The following is a 25,065-nucleotide window of genomic DNA, read 5'->3' as shown; positions in this document are numbered from 1 at the left end:
ACTTTACAATCCTTTGTCTTCTAGCAGGGTGCTGCATAAGTAATTTGATTTGGTTTCAATGGAGAAACTATTAAAGATTCTTATAAAACTAATATGTTGCATATGGTATCGACGTATAATGTTAATGATCACTGAACAGAAACTCATACCAAACATGGTACACATGTGATCTTGATTAAGTAAGTAAGGCTACATTCATTCAAAGAGTTTAGATTAATACATAGTCAAAACACTATAGAGGAACATATGATTGCATAGTAAAAGTGCATACACGATTTGAAGTTATTATATATTGAGGGTATAGGATTAGAATGGACTGTATAGAAAAATGGTACATTTGTCGGTTTCAAAGTGAATTTAGATTGAAACTCTACATTCCTTTGAGTTGTAAATCTTATCTTTTGTTATGTAACCAGAAGCCTGGTGTAAGCTGCAATTGGGGTTTTAATTGCTCTTCGGGGGAAGTTTTCATTTGTATTCATACATTTAAACATATTTAAAAACAAATAAATGTATGAATACGAATGACCTAAACTGAAATAGTCCATTCCATTGTTCCATTAAGATTAAGCTTTAGGTTTTTTTTACTCATTTAAAATTCTTAATTCATAATATGAATATGCAAGGATTATTCAATTCAATTTGATGGAATTTTACTATACAATTGGAATTCGTAAATCTTAAAAACGGCTTATTATTTTTGTCACCTTTCCATATCTTCTCTATATTAAACATGCATTTAAGAATCAGTTAAGTGTGGCATACTAGTTCCTACAATCCATGCAATCCTCCCCAGAAACCCTCCATGCAAATCCACTCCTCCCAGCACACACACACACACACACACACACACACACACACACACACACACACACACACACATATGTTCCACTCTGTGTGCTAAGGTTATAAAAATGTATGAGATTCCTAAGGTATTCTGTTGCACTGGGCGGAGCCTGCTGGAATATTCAGTAATAATCAGTCTTTCCTATTGTGGGCGTGTTCTTCTGACAAATTAAAAGCTGTGGAACTAAAAAAAATTGGTGCCAGCTTCTCAGATTCTAATTTTAAAGAGTTGGTAACATATGGGGTTAGTTGGAATAGCCACCGTATAGCAAAAACATTGTTGTTTGGTTTAAGACAAATGTACAAACCTTTAAAGTAACTGTTTCATGCATGTGCTATGATACACCATCAATAAACTGGTAAGTTAGGTTACAACTCATAGATTGTAAAAAATAAATAAAAATACGTTTACGTTTGTTTAATTAATAACGCCACAAAAATGTTGACTTCCAAGCTGACGGGTAAAGTGCTATAAAGATGTTCCTTAAGCGTTCCCTTTACTTACATTAAATATACAAATTGAAAACACACGGAAATGCCTCCGGAATACGCAGCCTTCGAAGTGAGACTTTTGTTTTGTTAAAATGGCACTACGCCCACTATAGGGGAACTGTTGAATATTCCATGAGGCCCCGCCTCACGCAACAGAAAAGTGTTAGGAACGGCATAACGTTATGTAGCAGCTAACGTTACTTATGCAATAATAGGGTCAACGCGGCGAGTTTCCCGTAGCGATATATTTCGTATGGTGTTACTAATAATTCTCAAGCAACAGATGTTTACCCCTGACCAAACAGGGCGTCTAGCGTCGCCCCTTCTGGATTTAGAAAAAACGGTTTGCGGATCCTGCGCTGTTTGCAAACTACACCTAAACTCTTCTGCAGACTCCAGACTTCTGCCCTGCCTGCATACCGTTTGTAATACTTGCCTTACGAAGATCTGCACAGATGGAGACGCACAAGGTAAGAACTAAATTAACTTGTAACGTTAGCTGCTAGCGGTCACAGTTTGATTGGGGCGCTCGCGAAGGTCCAAGTTTGCGCGTGACGTTTTTAAAATCGCGTGGAACTGTAACGTTTGCCTCAAACAGTCGCGTGAAGTTCGGTTTAATTTACTGTAACGTTACTGTAGTCCAGACGAGTATGTATATAAGGTGTCTCAAAGTTAAAAGCCAGGGTTTTGGCCAGGTCGTGTTCCTCATGGGGGGCCAGATGACAACTTCTCCCGATATAAGGTTTGTTATCGACATACTAGCCTAAACAAACATTTCACATAATCTGTTTTTAAATAACAGTATATTGGTGAAAATCGCAATATTAAAATTACATTTTATGAACACAGTAATTATAATGATCTTAAAATCTCCTGAAATCGCTTGCTTCGTTACTAACGCATGTCCAATACAGGAAGTTTAGACGAGTCACGTTACACCAGGGCACTGCTAAGTTTGATTTATTTGGACATCGGTTTGACATTCGCGAAAAAAAATTATATTCTGATTCTATTGCTAATGCATGAATATGTTTTCTTTGGTCAGAACAAAGCGGACTTTTTTCATATCAATTTAGCTACAAATCCATGTTTTTTAATCCTTTCTCATTATGACATCACACAAAATGTAAAAATGTTTCTCAAATGTCTCTTTAATGACACAAAGCCCTGTTTATTGAATTTACATTATATTTCTTTTAAATAAAATATAGGAGTGTAAACTGAGAATATAATTGGCATTTTCGTGAATGCCAAACGACTGTGAAATATACAACTAACTTAACCGCAGTTCAAAGGGCTCCAACGTTTACTTTTTTTGTAAAAAAAAAAAAAAAGAATAAATAAAAAATACTTTCTTTAATGTCATGACATAGTGTCGTCACTACACGTGGAATATTACTTGCAAGCACTTTTCATTTGGATTTCATTTTATTAATAGCATTCTACTCTAATAAACAACTTTCTTTTGTGGCTTGCTAAACAGCAGTAACATGGGTTTAGTGTTTCTGAGACTTTTGTTTCTTTCTGTCTAGATTGTCCATTATGTGCTCAGGCATTTAGTTTGTCTGAGGTCACAGAATGTTCCCTTTTTGAAGACGCATCTAATGACAACAAGGCTCCCAAGGTAAGAGTGCATAGATTATTGAAAACATTATGATTATGAGTAAAATGGTACATTCATCAGCTGGACATTTTTTTTCTGAAAGTGATTCCAAGAATATCTTTCCTCTGTGTCATAAATGTTATATTTTGTGGCGTGGAGTGAACTTTCATGTTCTCTTAGAAATAGAACAGTTATTACAAGTTTATAGAAAATATCCTTGTTGTGAAGGGCCTTAATTGGCACAAAGAATTCCAGCACTGACATAAAGGAGACATTTCCTCTCTGTCTTCAATTTTAAACCTTCAATCAAAATTTTAAACAATCTTTGCAGTGTGCCGGTTGCGAAGAGAGTGAGGTTAGTGGATGGTGTGTCCAGTGTGAGGAGGCCCTGTGTTTGGACTGTATGTCTGCCCATCGTAGGGTAAAAGTGACCCGTGACCATGAAGTCACACCCAAAAAACCACCCACAGGTTAGATTTGCTTTCTATGCATGCTTTATTTATTATTCTTTATTCTTTATTCGGATCCCCAATAGCTTCCACAAAGTGGTTGCTAATCTTCCTGGGGTCCACACAGCCATACAAGACAAAAACATACAGATAAAATAAAACCAAGAAATAATTACACTAATCAAATCATCAAACTATACATCTTAGCAGTAGCAGCACATCAAACATGCAACACACATTTACATATTTGTAAGCATATCTTTACATTGTCTTCTAAGTACATATGTGCTTTTACCTTTTCGTATGTTTATTGGGACCATATTCCAAGCAACAAAACCTCGATAAAGCACAGTTTTTTTTCATGAAATTTGTGTGTGGACAAGCTAAAAAAAGAGTTGAGCCTTACTCGCTTGATGCTTTCCATAGTCATGTCTAAAAGTTTTTCAGAGAAGAAACAGGGTGTATGATATTTGATTACCTTATAAAAATACACCAGCAGTCGTAAATGTAGTTTATCCTTCACTAACAGCCATGATCATTTTCTATGCATATCAATAACATTGGCCTGAAATGGATAATGAAGCACGAACCTAGCTGCTCTGTTCTGAGCCACCTGACATTTTTTTTGTACGTTTTTCTCAGATGCACTTGACCATATCATTGGGCAGTACTCAAGATGTGATAAAACTAACGATTGCACCACATCTTTTAAAACCAAAGATGGAAGAAACACAGAACATTTCCTGGCCACAGCTATACTTTTTCCCCCATATTGCTTACTATATAATCTATATGTTCAGACCTAAACTAACACTACTATAAACTTCTGTGCATTTTCAGATCTGTTCTGTTGTTTCTTTTGTTCAGGTTGGGTACAGAGAAGACGCTGTCCCTCGCACACTCAGGAGAGCTTGAGGTTCTTCTGTCTTGTTTGTGAAGAGCTCACCTGTAAAGACTGTCAGCTGATCACTCATAGAGGTCACAGGTATAATTCAAATCAACCCTCTCAGATCAGTGCATGTGAAGATTAAAAGATAACTATATGGATGTTTTTAGCATTTTTAAGTAATTGATTCTTATTTATTTACTTGGCTTTAACATTTTTTATTTTTTTCCTGTTCCATGTTTTTACATATCCATCTATATGTCAGTTTTGTGCAGCAGGAGGAAGCTGTGGGATCTCAGAGACAGCTACTGCAGAGTTTGTTGGACTCCATCAGACATCAGAAAGTGACAGTCAGCAGCAGTCTGCTGCTTCTAGAGGCAAGGTAAGTAAATAGGCCCATGCAAGCTAACATCTTATAACGGAAAAACTTTATGCTCTTTATCAAAATCTGTCAACAGTACACCATTGAATACAATTCATCATACACTTTACTAGGGGTGGCACGGTACATGAAAAAACATCCGAACGGTTCGGTTCGCTTGTCTCGGTTCGGAGCGTGTGTGCGTCGCACGGTTCGACGCATGCGCAATGTAGCCTCGTGCCCGTGCTAATACAATGCTAAATCATAAATCAGATGTATGTAGAATAACATTATGATGTCCCGCAATCGATTTAAATAGTACACTGGGTTTACTTAGACATTTAATGAGATCTACTCCACTATATGTTGTTTTTTCACGTGAATAAATACATAGATCGACTGTTTCACGTATGTACTTTAATGATCCAGTGGCAGAACTTTTGCCAAGCGTGTCAGAGGTTCTGAGTTCTATTCCGCACTCGTATATATTTTTTTTCTTTTTCATCAAAACCGATTATGTTTATCAGTGGTTGTAAATCAAGCAGGGACAGATTTGTGTGAATTTTGTTTTGTGTTATCACCGAAACGAATAGAGAGTCTCCTCAACGGATTGAAGCGTGCGTCTGAGTGAAGACTGTGCGGCGTGTGCGCGAGCCACAAGAGAACACAGTATCAGCGCCACTGATCGCAGCGGCAACGAGCACTTTGATCACTTGATTAAAAAAACTAATTTCAGCGCTAGATTGCTTTTTATTTAACAAACGAACGAAATGAATAATTTGCTAGTTAACTGGAGATGTTTTATTTATTTGTATTGGTACATCCGTGCCGCGATATATCGACCCTGGCAAAAAGTGGTGGGTACATGTCCCACCCGCAAATTACGCCTATGATGACGAGACACGAGGAGAAAATGACAAAGAACTGTCCGACACAGCCCACGTAGCTCTCACTACAGATGGATGGACCTCCAGGGCCACTGAAAGTTTCCTCACAGTGACCGCTCACTCACTATTACTTCGAAATGGGAAATGAGAAGCTGCGTTTTGCAAACATGCCCCATTTATGAAATAAATAAATAAATAAATAGATAATTAAGCTATATATCAAATGTTGAAGTACATTTTTGGAGTGTTAAAGATTAAAAGAAAAAATAACAACAAGAACCATACAGAACCGAAAACCGTGACCCTAAAACCGTGATACGAACCGAACCGTGGGTTTTGTGAACCGTGCCACCCCTACACTTTACAACTAAAAGCCAATTCACACTGCACCAATAGACACAGAACAACGCGCACAATCGCCAGATTACAGTATGTCCCTTCTTAGACATTCCACATCCCGACAAACGCCGATTCAACATGTTCGGCGAAAACAATCAATGGAAACGGACACCGACGGGGTAACACACTGATCCATCAAAACCCACCGAGTGTGTCGTTCTGTCGTCGGTATCTGTTCCCGAACACAACAAACTCTTGCAGAAACATGCTCCTCATTGATGCGTGACAAATTAAAACAACATGCATTCTAAAACCGGCTCAAAATATAAACATTTTGATATCCACCAACTGGATTGATTCAGAGTCTGAAGCAAAAAAAAAGTCTGTGCCTGCCTCTCATAAACTAAAGGCTTTTTTGTGAAAACTCAAAATCTGCAGACTGGCTCTGACTTTTGGCAACTAGTGTCGACTCCTCCAGAGTGTAAATCGGTGCAATAATTTTGGCAAATGGTGTATAGTGTATTCCAACCTTAAGGTGCTTGCATCAAACCATCTTCTATAACAAATATACTGTAGTGACTTCTTATCTCCAAAGTCCAATAAAGTAAATTTATAATTCGTCAAAATCATTTACTTTACATTAACTTTAATTTTCTTCAAATCTTTAATTTGAACTTCCTTAAAAGTAAAAAAAGACTCTGCTTACACCTGGTATCAGTATCCATTTTCAGATATCTGATCAGAAATTGACAATACTATATACAGATTTAAACAGACCCTGCCCTTGAAATGCAATAACAAGTGGTCACAGGAGACACATTTGAATTGTTTGTACCAGATGTAAATGCCGACCTGTCTAGCCTGACAACGTTTAACTCGGTCTGTTTAACTGGTACTCTTGAGAAACGAGGTGTAAATGGGGCCTTTTATTCAAAAGGACAGTGGTAAGGCGAAACAGAAAAAAGAGAGTGTGAGCACCAGGAGAGGTGTTAATGGCAGATCAAAGCAGACCCAACAGTGAATGGAATAAATTACTTTACATCCTGGTAACGTATAGTCACTAGAAACATTACTGAAATGGTAGTATTCCACAAAAACTATAGTAACTAACTCAACAACTCATCAAAGCTGTTTTTGAGAGATATGTATGGTGGAAATTCATTTGTAATATACAGTCTATATAAAAAGCAAGTAAAGTTTATTTACCTCTGATTGCAAGCTTCTACAGTTGAATGGTTATCACATGCATCTATATGTTAAAACAATCAGTAATAAAGGAACTTTATGTGATTATGATTGGTGAATTAATATATTTTCCACAAATCTATAAAGTAAAGAAAAACCTCTGCTCTGCCAAGGTCAAAGAGCCATAACTGGCTAATCCAGAGAGAAAACAGAGAACTCTTATCTCCTCTATAGGAATGCAAGCCTTGAAGAGTGGGTAAAGAAACACACAGCATATGCTCAGTTTTTGCATTACAAAAGGAAAGCATCCACAAAGAAGGAAAATATGTTATGAAGTTTATAAACATCTAAGATTAATAGCACTTCTGAAATCCAGACATTCAGTTGTGTTTTACATTTCACAGTGCAATATTAAAAGAGTATGGATGTGAAAGAGGATCACACAGCTCTCTTTTTTGACGTTGTCAGCTCCCTGACTACTGCAGGACAATAGCAGTTAGTTTGTAGCACATGTGCTCACATCCAAAGTTGTATTAAAAGGGGTTTGCTTTACAGACATTTCCTGTTTTATTTTCTTGTCTGTGTATAATTATGCTATTGAGAATATTTTATTCTGTTTTAGATTACAGGACATTGAGGATCTAAAAGTTGCTGCAAAGAAGATGTTGAGACAGGTGGTCCACTCTCTTTATCAGGCTCTGGTACTGAAAGCTACGCAGGTCTTAAAGGAGATAGAGGTAAGAATGTATTGCGCAATTTGCTAAAACATGCTGTTCATGATTATAATTTTTCCCTAAAAATGTAAATGATGAATATTTGGCGTACTTCACATATTTCAAAATGTCTTTTCTATCTCAATTATTACAGCATGTAGCTTCAGTAATTATAATAACTGTCCATTAGATTATTAATTTGTTTAGAATCAATCAGTTTTTTTATTTCATCAAAGCCCATTCATCAAACAAAAAATGCACTCTCATTTATAATTTGCAGAATATATGAAAATAACATGAACTACATGGTTTTCTCAGATTTTACTGATTACACTAGGCAGATATTTTCCCATTGTTATGCATTTCCAAAAGTCTAGACTAATTAATCGAGACAGATTTAGTTATAGCATTCATTTGTTCCTTCTATGGCTGTTTTTAGATGCACTTTTAACACATTTCAAAATTTTCAACATAAATTGATATAAATATAAAATTTCCTATTTTATATTCTTTTTTTATATTCATGCTTACATTGAAATGTGAAATGCTGAAAATTTGCACAAATGAAAAAGGACATTGTTCTGTTGGGAAACTTTTGCTAAGTGCTTTCTGTTAATAATAAGGTATGTGGGTGTTTCTCAGGAAGAGTAAGAACTTTTCTTGGCTTTCTCAGATAAATGCGCTCTTTCAAAATAAATGAAATCATAAATTAATCGTATAATAAATTATAATAAATTAATCATCATTTCCATCTTCCTTAAAAGCACTTTCACTGTACTCTCGATCAAAGAATTTCCATCACATCATAAACGCTAATCGTCTTTTTCACCAATTCACTCTTTCTGTCTAAAAGATTCTGAACTACAATAAAGGCTGTATGTTGGTATTAAAATAGTACCTGATATTTCTGTGTTTTTGAAAGAGCGCATTTATCTGAGAAACCCAAGAAAAGTTCTTACTCTTCCTGAGAAACACCCACATACCTTATTATTAACAGAAAGCACTTAGCAAAAAGAACCGGACTTTCCCAACAGAACAATGTCCTTTTTCATTTGTGCAACTTGCGTCTTATCAGCCCCCAATCCTGTTCAGGAACCTCAAATCTGTAACCCTTACTACTATGTGCACGTTTAATTTTAAGGCCCTGTATGCAGAGGAGGGGAAATGTTTATTGGAGCGGAAGACATCTCTGAACAGGCTGGAAGGCTGTCAGGACTACATAGTAGCTTTTATTGACAAGATCCTAAGCACAGAGGGCCATTGCTTCCTAGTCCACAAAAAAAGAGTAAGCCTTTTTGTTTCAGGCTTATTCCTTAAACATCGTAAGATATCTAAAACTTCATACTGATGATGTCCACCTTAGATTTATTTATATTGTTTAGGATACTTTTAGCTCCATGTTTTGAGGTGAGGAACTTACATTTGTATATTCATCTGATTTATGTGACCACTTTATGACCATGTGTCATATTTGTTACCAAAACTGAGTCACATTCAGATCCTGAGTGCAGATCCCCTGCTATATTTTGTGTGTCTCTAACTCAGATTGAGACCCAGGTGAAAAAGCTTCTGTCCCAGGAGACATGCACCCCTGAGACCATGATTAAACTGCATGTTCAGCTTCAAAATGATATCTGTCAACACATCATCAAACTTGGTACATAAAACCTTCCACTTTTTTACTAATTAAAAGTATTTACATTTTGTAAAAATCTATTAATTGAACATCTTTTCCTTTTTTTCTACCCAGGATTTATGAAGATTAGAAAGGTTCCTGTTCCTTTTACCTCTCTGAGAACTGGTTCCACTCAGTCAAAGTCTGTGGAAAGCTTAAATCCAAATTCTGTACTAACTGACACGGATGTTCATCCTATACAGACCTCATCAAGTGTTGATGCACAAGTTCAGGGTGATTGTGTTGTTAACGGTCCTGCACCGCGTTCCTGTGCTTCCTCACAGACTGTACAAATGAACCAGGCTCTTATGAGTTTGCCTCATCCATCTCAGCCCAGCCAACCATCTCAGTCTAACCAGGCCACAACCCACTCTGCAAGTGTTAATGTTGCCTCATCCCAACCAAATCAATCTAAACTTCCCTCTTCAGAACTTCAAAGATCCTTTTCTTCTTCACCACAGTTGGTCCAAGTCCTGTCCCAGGATGTCAGTCCTGGGCAATCCATGCATGATTACAGTCCCTCATCACACTGTGTCCCATATTTTCTTCCGTCTGCTCAAAACACTCAAACGAATCCTCATCCATCTTATATTTTTCAGACTCGTCTTCCACTCACTAACAACACCGCGTCTCAAATAAACAATATTTCCAAGTTAGCCAAGAGTAGGAAGACCTCAACCATACACTATTACCCTTCCATCGCCCACCCAATGCCAGTTAACAACCAAACACCTGCATCAACTCATCCAATTCCACTCAACATCCAAACTCCCGTACCAACTCATCCAATACCAGACAACAACCAAACACCAATAGTAACTCATCCAATACCAAACAACAACCAAACATTTGTACTAACTCATCCAATAGCAGCCAGCAGCCAAACACTTGTACGAACTCATCCAATACCAGACAACAACCAAACACCAATAGTAACCCAACCAACACCAGCCAACAACCAAACACCCATAGTAACCCAACCAATACCAGCTAACAACCAAACACCCATACTAACCCATCCAATACTAGTCAACAACCAAACACCCATACTAACCCACCCAGTTTCAAACATGCCAACTGACACCCAAACACTTATACTGGCCTATCCAATACAAACCAGTTTCCTGGGACCCGTGCATTCTTTTGCAGCACAACCAAACATTCCTTTAGCTGTTCTTTCTACCATAAACGCTCATTCTTTAAATGATGTTACTGCAGTCTCTAATGTCCACTCTGCTGAACCCTCCAATTGTGGGAGAAATCATTGTTCCCATAACCCTTGTGCACAGAATACCACCAGTCCAACCATTAAAGCCATCCAAAGCACAACTAGTTTGTCTTCACTTCCTGTAAACGCAACAAGTTCTGCTCCCGTTAGTGGCAACGACACCTTGTGGTGTAAGAGAGACACCTACAATTATGCTAACCTCCCAGTCAAGGCTTTGGCTGACTCCGTCTGTGATCAGGACGCAGGTGTGAGCAGCACGAATTTCACTTATACGGATCATTCGGAGAGCAACTTGCCCACTTCCACTGTGTCAGAGACAGATCCCAAAGAATCTTCACCAGATCCTACCAATTCCTCTGGCCCACCCAAACTTCACCAGGACTCTCTCTCCACCACCACAGAGAAATATTCAAGACAAGCTCAAGCCGGTCAGTCATTCACAGAGAGCGACTCTAGACTAAAACACTGGAGCGTTGGCATGCCAACAACTTTTCGTCAGCTTGTAGAAATAACATGCACACCTGTCAACTCAATAGACAATCAGAACAACACACCTCCAGCGAATTCAACTCCATGTGGCACGTCAGAGGACCTTGCATTGGAGGTTCGTAAATGTTTGTTTTTTTACAAACAGGAGTATTGAATGTTAGATCTGTGTTTCATTCAAAAGTTTTCTTTTCATACCAGAGGGTGACATATGACAAGACTGTCCAAAGGGATTTTGACCACACAATGGAAAAAGAGGAAGAAAAAGAATCTACAGGTGATTTTCTTCAGCTTTTGTTCACAAAAGTATAGTGATCGTTTGTTTTCCTCACTCATTTCTGTTTTTTTGTTTTTGTTTTTTTTGTCTTTTAGTGATGTTGGAACAATTCAAGAAACAATTCAAGAGGTGAACTATAAATCCATATGCCATTGGTCCATATACTGTAAACCTGCTTCAAAATGGGATCTAAAGTGTTTATTTGCATCCTGTCTGCATCAAAGGAGTTATTAACATTATTCTGCAAAAGACACAACAAACATTATTTTGATTGTAATAACTATTAATAATATTATTAATAGTATTTATACTACCAATCAAATGTTTGGGATCTGCAAGATTTCTTTTTTATTTATTTGATTAAATATGTGAAATATTATTACAATTTAAATGAATGGTTTCTGTTTTAATATATTTTAAAATGTAATTTGTTCCTGTACTGGCAAAGTTGAATTTTTAGCAGCCATTACTCTAATTTTTTTTTATATTTTTTTTGGAAACTGAGATTTTTCAAAATAACTTAATTCATTTGAATAAAAAGTTTTTTAAAAAGAACAGCATTTATTTGAAATATATATATTTTTGTAACATTTGAAATATCTTTACTTTTATTTATTTTAATTGTAATGTGTCCTTGCTGAATGAAAATGTTAATTTCTTGAAAAAAAATCTTACTGAGCTGAAACATTGCTAGTGTATACATTTATTTCTTTGACCGGTCACCACTGGTTTCTATTTGAAATAGGTTTCCATGCGTATCTCTGGTGCGCCTGCCCATATCTCTGCTTCCATGTGGGCAGCCACTCCCAGAGTTCCACCTTACTACAGATATCTCTAGAGACCACATCATAGTGCAGGAATCCCAGGGAGGACAGGTAAGGACTCTGTAAAGCTGGAAAGACTACATGTGTGACTGATGTTAGCCTACAGCCATGATAGTTCCAGTCCACAGCTATTCTCAATTGTGCCCTGTTCTTCCCCAGATTAAGCAGGTGTGGAGATGGCATGAAGATCCAATACCATCTAGAGCCTCTTCCTGCTCTATATTGCAAAGCAACAACAGCTCCCCGGGATCTGACGTACAATTCTGTGCAGTGTGTCAGTCTGCAGGGGCTTCTCTTCTGTGTGTGAAATGTGAATGTGCTTTTCATTCTGATTGTCACATCCCACCAATCCTCACAAAATCTTGGTGAGACCAGGAACTAACAGGAATTGTATACTTGTATTCTTGAGTAGCTCTGATTAATAAGGCTTAGATAAGCGTGTGCATTTAAGAACAATAACATGTTTTCTCTGTCCACTATTTGAGTCTTGGTGTATATCTTCTCTCTTGCAGTGAGGATTGGGTGTGTTTGCTGTGTGAGGATGTAAATGAGACCGTGTATGGCAGTGAGGAGATGAGGACGTCCAGTCTGAGTCTACAAGATCAAAGAGTGAGACACCACCAGCCTGAAAGGATCTAAACTCATAGTTACACTTGCAACATTTTTAAGGATATTTAGGAGAGGATTGTTGTTTAGCATAGAGTGTCATGCCACAACTCCCATCTCTTGTTCTGCAGTGATATAAAGTCACACTGATGTAATGTCATCCATTCTGTTCAGAAGTGTGAGAAGCTTCTCCTTAGTCTCCTGTGTGATGAGAACAGATGCCTGCTCTACAGCGCCACCAAGGTAAATACACGGTGCATGTAGTATTTAGCAAAACAGTTTTTTTATATATATATTAAGATGTGAAGTCACAAATACTGATGGTGTTCCAGACAATATTACAATAATATTATTATAAGTATATTCCAGACAGTTTAGTGAATGACAAATTAGAATGTACAAGAAATTCATTACTATTCATGTTGGTTTTGAAAACTTATATTTTCAACAAAAGTTTAAATTTAAATCTACTGTTAATTTACTGACCCTCAGGCCATCCAAGAATATGTAGGTCTTTTTTTTTCTTCAGTAGAAATATAAAGAAGATTTTTAGCTGAAACTGTGGTCCTTGGTGATTCACATAATGCAAACCAATGGCTACAGTCACTTTGAGATAAAAAAAAAAAACCAGACGGACAAACCAAAATTAATTCCCTTGGCTCCTTGCGATACATTGAGGTCTTATGAAGCGAAATGATCAGTCTGTGCAAGAAACTGAGCATTATTTGCAGCATTATTGCCTGTAATAGTTCATGGCAGTATGGAGCGCGAGCTTCCTGTCGCATATTTAGCTTCATAAGACCCTCAATGTGTCGTCAGGAGCCACGGTATTAATTTTGATTTGCCTGTCTTTTTTTTACTCTCTAAGGATGGTATCCATTGACTTGGATTACATGAAATACCAAGGACCATGGTTTCAGCTAACATAATATGAAAATGAGATATTAATAGACTTACTAACCGTGACACACAGTCATGTCAGTCTTCATTTCTTTATTTTTCCTGCATGTTTCAGTATTTGTCACACCACATGATTTTGTTTGTACCACATTTAAAAAAAAATCTTTGTATAACAAGTTAAAAATAACAGCGTTTATTCAAAATAGTAATTTATATTGTTAGAAAACATTTCTATCACTTTTTATCAATTTAACACATCCTTGCTGAATAAAAGCATTAATTTCTTCCAAAAAAAGAAAGAAAAAATTACTGACCAGTAGTGTATATTGTTACAAAAGATTTCTATTTGAAATAAATGCTGTTCTTTTTAAACTTTTTATTCATCAAAGAATCCTGAAAAAAGTATATCAGGTTATAAAAAAATATTAAGCAGCACAATTGTTTCCAACATTGATAATAAATCAGCATATTAGAATGATTTCTGAAGGATAATGTGACACTGAAGACTGGAGTAATTGCTGTTGAAAATTCAGCTTTGCATCACAGAAATAAATCATTTTTTAAAGTATATTCAAATAGAAAAAACATTATTTTAAATTGTAATAATATTTCACAATATTTCTGGGGTTTTTTTGGACCGGTACTGTATGTGTGTGTATGTATACAGTGGGGAGAACACGTATTTGATACACTGCCTATTTTGCAGGTTTTCCTACTTACAAAGCATGTAGAGGTCTGTAATTTTTTATCATAGGTACTCTTCAACTGTGAGACGGAATCTAAAACAAAAATCCAGAAAATCACATTGTATGATTTTTAAATAATTAATTTGCATAGGAGCAGGTCACCTACCGACCAGTAAGAATTCCGGCTCTCACAGACCTGTTAGTTTTTCTTTAAGAAGCCCTCCTGTTATCCACTCATTACCTGTATTAACTGCACCTGTTTGAACTCGTTACCTGTATAAAAGACTCAGACTCGAGTCCCTATTCTCTTGACTCGAGTCCGACTCGAGACTCTATTCTCTGGACTCGTGACTTGACTTGGACTCGCGGACTGATGACTCGGACTCGAGGATATATAAAATCGGACTTGAGCATTCATCAAATTAATGACATTGGATAAAGTATCTGATTAAATAGTTTATAAAAATTTTAATGTAAGATGTTACACTTTTCCTGTTTCGGGCTCCAAGACCGGCCGGGATCTCTTTTTTTTCCCCGCATATAAGAACGAGCAGAGAGAAAGCCCCGGCCGCGCGCACATGCGCGCGCACTCTCACCATCTTCAAACAACACGAGCGATGTCTTGCTCCCTCGCGCATATTAATCAAAATCAATTGACACGATACTAAAAGGTCGGAAGACCGAAGTTTCACCTGGAATATTCAGAGATTTTTTTACTCCTGAATTACCGCGGGGTGTGAATTGTGCAAAATAACAAAACAACAAAACAAAACACGTTTGCCTTATCTTCTCTGAAAAGCGTTCCGCACATTCAGCTGACATAAACCACAATTTCAATAAACGAAAAGACCTATCCAGTAGGGATGAGCGAGTACAGCATTATCTGTATCTGTATCTGTTAACCATATGAATTATCTGTATCTGTATCTGTACTCGGACTGGGCGGGGCCTAACCCGGAAGTGGGCGGGATTTAACCCGGAAGTCGGTCGTGTTGTCTTGAAATGGGCGGGGCTTTAACCGGTATGTTATTTTAAGCATGCAATTGATATGGGTTGATCAGAAATTGTTATATTTATTGCTGATTAGAAAACTATTTACATGACAGCATCAGCATTGAGCTTCAAATCAATGGTTTTGATCACGATAACAAACGAACTATATACAGAACAAGTTTTGCAACAATAAATACAACACATGCGGTTGCAATTATGAAGTAAAATGTAATGAACAAGAGTTTTCACCTCAACTAGGGCTGGGCGATATGGACCAAAAGTCATATCCCGATATATTTATGCTGAATATCGATATACGATATATATCCCGATATTTTTTCCGAATAGTGAGAGCAAATGTTCAGTCAAAGTCAAAGCCAAATATGACGTCACAAGTAGTTTTATTGAAACCGGCTCTTTCAGTGAACATTTGCAAAATCAAATGAATAAATAATAAACAGGTTTCTTCACCTTAGGGCTGCACGATTATGACAAAAATCATAATTGCCGATTATTCCCTTGGAATTGTAATTGCGATTTATTAATTATGATTATGAAATTTTACATTGAATATATATTAAAAAATTGTGTAAACATGTGTTATAATTTGCCTATATATAGAGAGAGAATATTATTAGGCAAATTATAACACGTTTACACAAAATTTGTTAACACACACACAAGTACTGTCCCCCTTTACTTAACATAAATTGTAAGAATATGACTAATAGTAAAGACTAGTACTAATAAATAAATATTAGGCCTATGCTAAAGCTATTAAATAGCAGTCCCAAACTAGTTTTTGTTAATACAATGTTGGTATGAGCCACCACAGTCATTTAAAAATATAAAAAATAACACAAAGAAAAATAGTGGCATTTTGGGGTTATTAAGGAAACGACAGTTACCATGGTGAATACACAATACTAAGAGCTGTTAATGAAACATGGAAACTGCTCCTGGTGAATAGAATGAAAATCATACCTGCATTACTTTTATTTCGTGTCAGAAGCTGCTTGGAGCAAGGATCACAGCGCAAATTTGAACTATATCGATATCGATATGGTCTAATTCCATATCGCATTTAAAAAATATATTGATATATTCTTTATATCGATATATCGCCCAGCCCTAATCTCAAGTCAACATAACTTTTTTTTATTTATTTTTTTATATATTTTTTTTTAATCCGAGCACAGATATTGACTCGTATTACTCGTATAATACTTGTACTCGGCAAAAGTGCTTTATCCGTACCGGGTACTCGTTTCAGCCGAGTATCCGGCTCAACTCTACTATCCAGTGATGAAATGTTTTCTGTGTTGACACAAATCTTGTGCGATGTCCTAAACTGCCGAGATAATCACACAACGTGTGCCATATGCTACACGTTCATTGACACGTCCGATTTGCAAACTAATGACTCCTTTGAACCCCGATTCACTTTAATGAATGGTTAAAACAACTGTCTATCTGTCCAACATTGAACTCACGAGACATCTGAATCCGTGTATAACAAATCGGTAACACTTTACAATAATGTTCCATTTATTGAACTCTAGTTAACTACATTAGTTAACATTTACTATTAATAAACTGCACTTCTAGCAGTGTTAATGTTAATTTCAACATTTAGGCTACTAATAGCCTACATTATTGAAATCAAAAGTTGTATTTGTTAACACAGTGGTGTCATTTTTGTTAAATGTAGACCCTCTTTTATAATTATGTCAGCTCTTTAAAGGTGCCAGAGTAGAGAAATGTAGGCAGTCTTGAAATATAACAGACTCAACCTTGATGACTCAACTCGGACTCGAACACTGGGGACTCGAGACTCGACACGGACTTGAACTCAGGTAATGGTGACTCGACTCGGACTCGACTCTTCTTTGGTGACTCAGACTTGGACTCGGACTGGAACACTGGGGACTCGAGACTCGACACGGATTCGACAGTTGGTGACTCGACTCCAACACTGCCACACACTCAATCAAACAGACTCCAACCTCTCCACAATGGCCAAGACCAGAGAGCTGTGTAAGGACATCAGGGATAAAATTGTAGACCTGCACAAGGCTGGGATGGGTTACAGGACAATAGGCAAGCAGCTTGGTGAGAAGGCAACAACGGTTGGCGCAATTAAGAAATGGAAGAAATTCAAGATGACGGTCAATCTCCCTCGGTCTGGGGCACCATGCAAGATCTCACCTCGTGGGGCATCAATGATCATGAGGAAGGTGAGGGATCAGCCCAGAACGACACGGCAGGACCTGGTCAATGACCTGAAGAGAGCTGGGACCACAGTCTCAAAGAAAACCATTAGTAACACACTACGCCGTCATGGATTAAAATCCTGCAGTGCACGCAAGGTCCACCTGCTCAAGCCAGCGCATGTCCAGGCCTGTCTGAAGTTTGCCAATGACCATCTGGATGATCCAGAGGAGGAATGGGAGAAGGTCATGTGGTCTGATGAGACAAAAATAGAGCTTTTTGGTCTAAACTCCACTCGCTGTGTTTGGAGGAAGAAGGATGAGTGCAACCCCAAAAACACCATCCCAACTGTGAAGCATGGAGGTGGAAACATCATTTTTTGGGGATGCTTTTCTGCAAAAGGGACAGGGCAACTGCACCGTATTGAGTGGAGGATGGATGGGGCCATGTATTGCGAGATCTTGGCCCAGGCACGGATTAACGCACGGGCCTACTGGGCACTTGCCCAGGGCACTGGGCCAGCAGGGGGCCCTGTCAAATTTACTGTGTCTATTCTTTTCAAATAATTATTTTTATTTTATTTTCAGTAAAATTGTGTTCAATATTGAGGAATAATGTGATTATTTTGTTTGCAGTTGCAAAGTATTAACTAGTAAATAAATCAAATAAATAATTTTAATGTATTGCTGCGCTGTTGAGAGGGACATCTAGAGGCAAGTGAAAAGCATTGTGTAATATAAAAGTCACGCGTAGAAGACGGTTACTCAAAAACCAAAACAAAAATGAGTTTAAAACCACAACCAAGTGGATCAATAAAAAGAAAGCACAAAAAGGACAAAGAAGCAAGAGAAGCTCAATTACTACAAAAGCTACCAACAATCTCCAGCTTTAAAAAAAAAATATATATATATATTTTTCTAGTCGACTAGTAGTCATTCATTTAAGCAATTAGTCGACTAATCTCACGTTAATATTAATTTCTGCTTAAATACTGAGTGCATGGAGGCATATAGCCTATTCCGCGCTCAAGCGCATGCATAAATCTTGCCGCAAAAGCAGGCTAATGATAATGATAAACTAGACATTTTTATTGTTTAATAATAAAAAATATATATTTCTAAATCAGTGTCGGCTGCAAACATATCTATATCTCCGCTGTAAAGTGGATGCGCCTTTAGAGAGAAATGCACCTTTCATATCATATCAGCCTAATCAGCCGGTATTTGCTTTCGATTCGAATTTTTTCGTTTAAAAGTGGACATTTCAAGTTTTATATAGAAATATTCATCATGTCTGTGATGCTATACACTGTGTTTCAGTTCATTTTTGAGACGCGCTCCAGTTCACGCCACGGAGACTATGAAAGCGTGCCCTGTTTGTTTTCTTTTATTTTACAAAAGCACAACGTTTTCTTGTTATTGTGAGTTTACAAAAATAAAAGTAGCTACTTGCGACTGATGCATTATTCTTTTCTGTATATGACCAGAAAAGATTGAGTATTTCAAGTTGTTTCCACTGTTGATAGGAAAATGCAAGTGTTCGCGCCGACGCGCTGCACACTCCGCACAAACACTTTGGATATATATTTATCTAGGTTAAAGTTAGAGCGAGTTGCCATGCCAGACGGATAAGTCCTTTTCATGTTTAACAAATCAAATCATGCATTTTCTACCTACCGCGAGTAAGCGCTGGACCAGTTTGAAAAAGGTAAAAGCATAACGAGCGTAACGAGAGAGGGGGCCCACTAAGGGGGATGCAGAGATGTTGCTCTGTCTTTATATTAACATTTCTGATTGTTTAAATGATCGGCCCTTGGGGGCCCCCTTAAAATGCCTGGCTTGCCTGCCCTATTGCGGCGCCTGTGCATACAGGTGCAACACTGTTGTCCAAAAAATTGGTGAAAGGGGCCTTTGAGACATCCGTGCCCAGGGCACATCATCGCCATAATCCGTCCCTGTCTTGGCCAACAACCTCCTTCCCTCAGTTAGAGCATTGAAGATGGGTCGTGGCTGGGTCTTCCAGCATGACAACGACCCGAAACACACAGCCAGGGTAACTAAGGAGTGGCTCTGTAAGAAGCATCTCAAGGTCCTGGAGTGGCCTAGCCAGTCTCCAAACCTGAACCCAATGGAAAATCTTTGGAAGGAGCTGAAAGTCCGTATTGCCCAGCGACAGCCCTGAAACCTGAAGTATCTGGAGAAGGTCTGTATGGAGGAGTGGGCCAAAATCCCTGCTGCAGTGTGTGCAAACCTGGTCAAGAACTACAGGAAATGTATGATCTCTGTAATTGCAAACAAAGGTTTCTGTACCAAATATTAAGTTCTACTTTTCTGATGTATCAAATACTTATGTCATGCAATAAAATGCAAATTAAATACTTAAAAATCATACAATATGATTTTCTGGATTTTTGTTTTAGATTCCGTCACTCACAGTTGAAGAGTACCTATGATACAAATTACAGACTTCTACATGCTTTGTAAGTGGGAAAACCTGCAAAATCAGCAGTGTATAAAATACTTGTTCTCCCCACTGTGTGTGTGTGTGTGTGTGTATGTATATATATATATATATATATATATATATATATATATATATATATATATATATATATATATATATATATATATATATATATATATATATACTCTGTATATGTTATACTGCTTATTTTTTCTAATACATAATAATAAAATATTATGCCAAACTACATATTATGGGTTTATGTGAAATAATGTAATTAATATTTATTTAATATGTAAATATTCTTTCTTCATGCTCATCATAGTAAAGGTGTAATACAAAGTCATTGTATGAACGAATTGTATTTGGATGTATTTTTGAATAAATTAATAGATCTGGGCGAAAAATGATCTTATGAGCTGTGCTTTGTTTTTAAAGAATCACTCAAAAACCTCCGAATTCGATATAATACTGAGCCGAATCCTGGGGACAAGGAAGCCGTCTTATCGGACTGCTGCTGAACTGGTGTCAGATGTTTGGACTCTTTTTGACATCTTGATGATGAACTCTGAGGTAAACCGCTGCCATTCAGCTTATCACATTCATGTGTAATATAACTGGCAAGCTTCTTCTTTGTAGTTCAAAACTTTAGCTGAAATACTACAGATGTATACATTTTAATCATTGAATTGGTTGTTGTATAATAGTGATGTGCTATTTTGGTTATTTATACAGAGGAAAAACATGATTGTCAAACTTCAAGAATCTTTCCAGCAACGGCTGAATGAAACTTTTGGGAAGAGCCTTCATGCATCTCTCCTGAAATACTCCAGCAGTGAGGATCCAAGAAATACTTCAGAGACAGAGACTCAAAGAGAGAAGCACAGAAACACTTTGAAACGCATGCGAGTGTTTTTCATGGAAAACTGTGGTACAACAGCAAAGAAATCCTGCAGTGATAAAGGCAAGGAGAGAGATGGCTGTGGGAACACTACAGCTGGTGAACATTGAAGTGTCTGCGTCATTGCTTTTGAAACCACACATTTATATCACTCTCTATTTATTGTTATACCGTAGTTTGTTTATTTACCTTTGCCTTGAAGTAAAATGTTTATTAAACAGATTGTTTATTTAATTTTAGGTCACATTCTTTCACTGCTCATGGGGGTTTCTATAATAAACATTATAGTTCAATGTTGTTACGCAGCTGTGATGCCAGCAGAGGGCGCGAGGACCCTTTGTTTGGTCGATTGACATGGCTCTATTTTCACTTCAATGTTTTTTTGTGCTATGGACCACTTGTGCTACGGACATTAATGATCAGTCTGTTCGTAAAACTTGCAGAGGAAAGATATAGGATTTTTGAAAAACAGAAATAAAACCCAGGTATATTTAGGAAGCATGCCATTATCAGACATTCAAAACAACCCTCTATCAAACACGGCAGAACAATTCAACAGCTGCAATAATGTGAAATATCAGAACATATTGAATCATCACATTGAAATTGTTGATGTTTAATTTAACTCTTTGTTTAGATTATCATATTTTAAATATGCAATATTTTTATAATGGAACTTCATATTTTAAGATTGAAAGTGTTGATCTGGGACATGAGTAAGCAAAAGTTTTAAATTTTGTTCAAAATAAAATATATATTTTACCTTCATATAACAAAAGTCTAAAACTCAGTTTTAATTAAAAAAAAAGTATCTGGGATATACTAGTATACACAATTTTATCCTAAAGGGTTTTTCATGAAAGGATCTAAAATCTTGTGTTTTGCTCTGTGCGAGAGCGAACAAAACAAGCAGAAGGCTCTCTTGAGGGACATTCTCGAGGGCTGTATTTGAGTTGGGTGAAAGAGAAGACACGGTGTAAATATCTAATTGTCCTGGCGCTACTTGATAGGACAATTTTTGGTGGTTTTCTAAAGCGAACAGATGCACTGTTCTCGGATTGGTTTAAAATCGACTCAACTTCCATAAGCCCCACCCACTGTTTTTTATATATGTAGTTGAAGTGGCTTGCAAAGCTCACACTCAACACTCAAGACGTTCTTAGGTGAAATGGTTGTTCTGGTCAAACCGAGTCCTCAGTTGGGCAGTAAAGCGATGGATGGAAATCACCACAAAGTAGAGGCGAATGTTCTGCTACTTGGAGCAGAAAATGTTGGGAAGTCAGGTGAGCACAAAACTGAACTTGGCTGTTTGCATACAGAAATTTCTGTCATGTTTTCTATGGTCTGTTTTGTTTAGCCTCCGAATAATCATTTATTACAACTACTTGTTTGCAGCCCTCACCGTGCGATTTCTCACCAGAAGATTCATCGGAGAATATGGGGATATTGGTACGTCAAATAAGATTTATTATAATACCATTGATAATGAACAAATAAACTATGTTGTTTATTAAATAGCAGTCTTTAATTTCACTATGCTCTCTTTCAGAATCAATTTACAGTCATATTGACAAAACAGATGGGCGAGAGATATCCTTAAATATTTGGGACTCTCTGTATCCACAGGTACGAAGTATATTTTGTTTGTGATTGTTGCGTTTGAATGCATAAAAATGAATTGTTGGAATACATAAAGGGGTCAAATTGTGTGTTTTTAATATATTATCAAAGGATAAGTCAACCATAATATTTAAATCCTTATCTCACTATAGGTTTGTCAAAAATATGGCAAAACATTTTATTCTATGGATAAGATTTGAAAAGATGTTTTTAAATAGTTCAAATTTAGAATAATTTTAAGAATAATTATAATAATAGAATAATTAAGAATAATAGGTCTTATTTAGTTTCTATATCTTATTTCTATAGTTTCTAAGTATGACTTTCACACACATATATAGACTATAATTTGTGTTTGGATATTTAGTTTACTTGTGTGGTGGGCTCTTTATAATCATAATTTATAATATTAAAAATAAAATATATTAATATCATCAATATGAAATTATGCACTACTGTACAAATGTAAAATACCTGACTAAATTAATATTGCTTAAATGCTTGAAATTCATTTTATCAACTATTAAAATTGTACCTGTGAATTGGAGAATGATGGAAAAGTATAATAATCATATGGAATAAAAAAAATTCTGTATATGTATGAGGGAAGTAGACATGATTATACATTTTTATCATATTTAATTGAAAGACCTTAAATCCAATCCGGGGCATTTTGACAACGTTTAGGTTTTTGGGATCATGCTTTCTAGGTGAGGTTAAGTGATATAATCTTTGAATTCTGTCTCCTCCAGAGCTGCGAAACAACTGAATCCATCAGTGACAAGCAGCTTCAGTGGGCAGACGGCGTGATCCTGGTCTACAGCATCTGTGACCGCTCCAGCTTTGAGGTGGTCCGGCAACAGGTGCAGCTCATCCGCCAGACTAGGAAGCTGTCCGCATCTGCACCGATCATCATTGTAGGGAACAAGCGAGACCTGCTGCACCAGAGAGCCGTGTCGAGCGAGGAGGGCAGACTGTTCGCTCTCTCCGCGGACTGTGGCTTCTTCGAGATCTCGGCAGCTGAAACCTACCACGGCGTGCTTCTGGTCTTTCATGAAATACTGGATCTCATCAAGGAGTCCAGAGCACTGAAAAAGGGGATGGCCGGAATCAAGGGCATAGTCAGAAGTGTGTCCGCAGTGTTTGGAAAGAAATGGGAGTAAAGAACTGAGTTGGGGATGTGAAAGATAATGAGCATGATGAAGATATGAGGCCCCTGGCAGCCTTGCGTCTAAACAGCTAAGAAGACCCTCGGGCCAATGGGTTTTTGGAATCGAAGGGGGCTACTTTCGCCTTAGTAACCTACATGGATGGTGGAAAGATAAAGAATGACATGATAGCATGTTAAAAGTTTAGAGCCCAGCTTTATGGTGAAGTAAGGTAGATTAAGTTTGTTACAGCAAGGTGATAAAAGAAGTTCTGAAGATAAGTGATCCTGGGCTTTGATTTAAGTTGGTCACAGCAGGGTATTGATATGAACCGAGAGACGGTCCGGATCGATTGTAGTCCTTGTCATTTCTCAAAGAATGATCCATCAGCTCTGAAAAGATGATGTAGATGAATTCAAGTGATCTTCTGCTCTGGATCTCAGATGCCTGAAATATAGAGTTGGACTTTGTCCTCTCTGTATTTTCCTCTTCTGAATCTCCACTGACATTTAGATGTGAATTATTAAATGTGGTGATTGGGAGGAGACTATATATAGTAAAGTGTGTGTATATATAGACATTTTATATGTATATATTGTAATTTTCAGAACATTGTTTTCTGTGTAGTTTCTTTGAGGTTGGTGGTACTATAAATGTTATTCGATGTAAGGCACGTTCACACCAAGGATAATAGTTGTAACTATACAGTTTTAATAATCATTCTAATTCCATGAGAATAGCAAAGTCTAAAACGCAATTATAACGATAACCACATGAACGATATAGTCTGAATCATTTTCGGAATGTTTTCTTTTCTTGCTGATAAAAGCTAAAAATATGGATAGCCAATCAGAATCCATCCGAAGAGCTTGAACATTTAAAGTTGCAGAACTTTACCATACCTTGGTGTGTACGCCAATATAGTTATAATTATTTTTCATGTTGTGAACGATCTAAGAACTGAAGAGTGAGATATGAAGAGTGTCTGTACATGCACTGTAAACAATGTTGCTGTAATTAGTTATAGCAACTTAAAATTGATTGAGGACTTAATATATAGTAACACGAACACATCATTTTTTAAGTTGAAACGACACATTATTTCTTATTTAATGTTGAATGTTAAGTTGTGATAATCACAGCAATAATTTTTAGTGTTATTGCCCTGTATGCCTTTCATTTTTGTATAAAAATATGCTGTTTTTAGTTAAAGACCTTTTTGAGATGTTTATATTGCTTGTATTTCAATGTTCGATTTCAATAAAGGAAAAACATTTACCTTTGTT

General features: G+C 37.0%; 2 protein-coding genes across 3 annotated transcripts; both read left to right on the top strand.

The window, feature by feature from the left end:
- Nucleotides 1-1,456: 1,456 nt before the first annotated feature.
- trim33l (tripartite motif containing 33, like) lies at nucleotides 1,457-21,245 on the top strand. 2 transcript variants are annotated; one of them, XM_082150540.1, is made up of 17 exons: nucleotides 1,457-1,808; nucleotides 2,871-2,962; nucleotides 3,273-3,411; nucleotides 4,258-4,375; nucleotides 4,542-4,658; nucleotides 7,671-7,785; nucleotides 8,903-9,046; nucleotides 9,307-9,418; nucleotides 9,512-11,268; nucleotides 11,352-11,427; nucleotides 11,523-11,556; nucleotides 12,173-12,302; nucleotides 12,411-12,616; nucleotides 12,764-12,860; nucleotides 13,032-13,100; nucleotides 20,549-20,683; nucleotides 20,846-21,245. In XM_082150540.1, the coding sequence occupies exons 1-17, from the start codon at nucleotides 1,592-1,594 to the stop codon at nucleotides 21,119-21,121; spliced, it is 3,834 nt and encodes a 1,277-aa protein (XP_082006666.1). In that variant the 5' UTR covers nucleotides 1,457-1,591; the 3' UTR covers nucleotides 21,122-21,245. The 2 variants fall into 2 exon arrangements, 1 of the variants encoding a protein (XP_082006666.1); XR_014200848.1 differs by lacking the exon at nucleotides 20,846-21,245 and having other exon boundaries at nucleotides 12,989-13,100; nucleotides 20,549-20,629.
- Nucleotides 21,246-22,139: 894 nt separating this feature from the next.
- On the top strand, nucleotides 22,140-25,057 carry LOC309484323 (ras-related and estrogen-regulated growth inhibitor-like protein). The gene is made up of 4 exons (XM_082150544.1): nucleotides 22,140-22,294; nucleotides 22,407-22,460; nucleotides 22,561-22,637; nucleotides 23,384-25,057. Exons 1-4 carry the CDS (start codon nucleotides 22,180-22,182, stop codon nucleotides 23,792-23,794), a joined length of 657 nt encoding a protein of 218 aa, XP_082006670.1. The 5' UTR covers nucleotides 22,140-22,179; the 3' UTR covers nucleotides 23,795-25,057.
- The last annotated feature ends 8 nt before the right edge of the window (nucleotides 25,058-25,065 follow it).

Source organism: Leuciscus leuciscus (assembly GCF_965113295.1).
Source record: "Leuciscus leuciscus genome assembly, chromosome: 20".
In the NCBI taxonomy this organism is placed as follows: Eukaryota; Metazoa; Chordata; class Actinopteri; order Cypriniformes; family Leuciscidae; genus Leuciscus; species Leuciscus leuciscus.
This window is presented reverse-complemented; position numbering and strand designations above follow the sequence as displayed.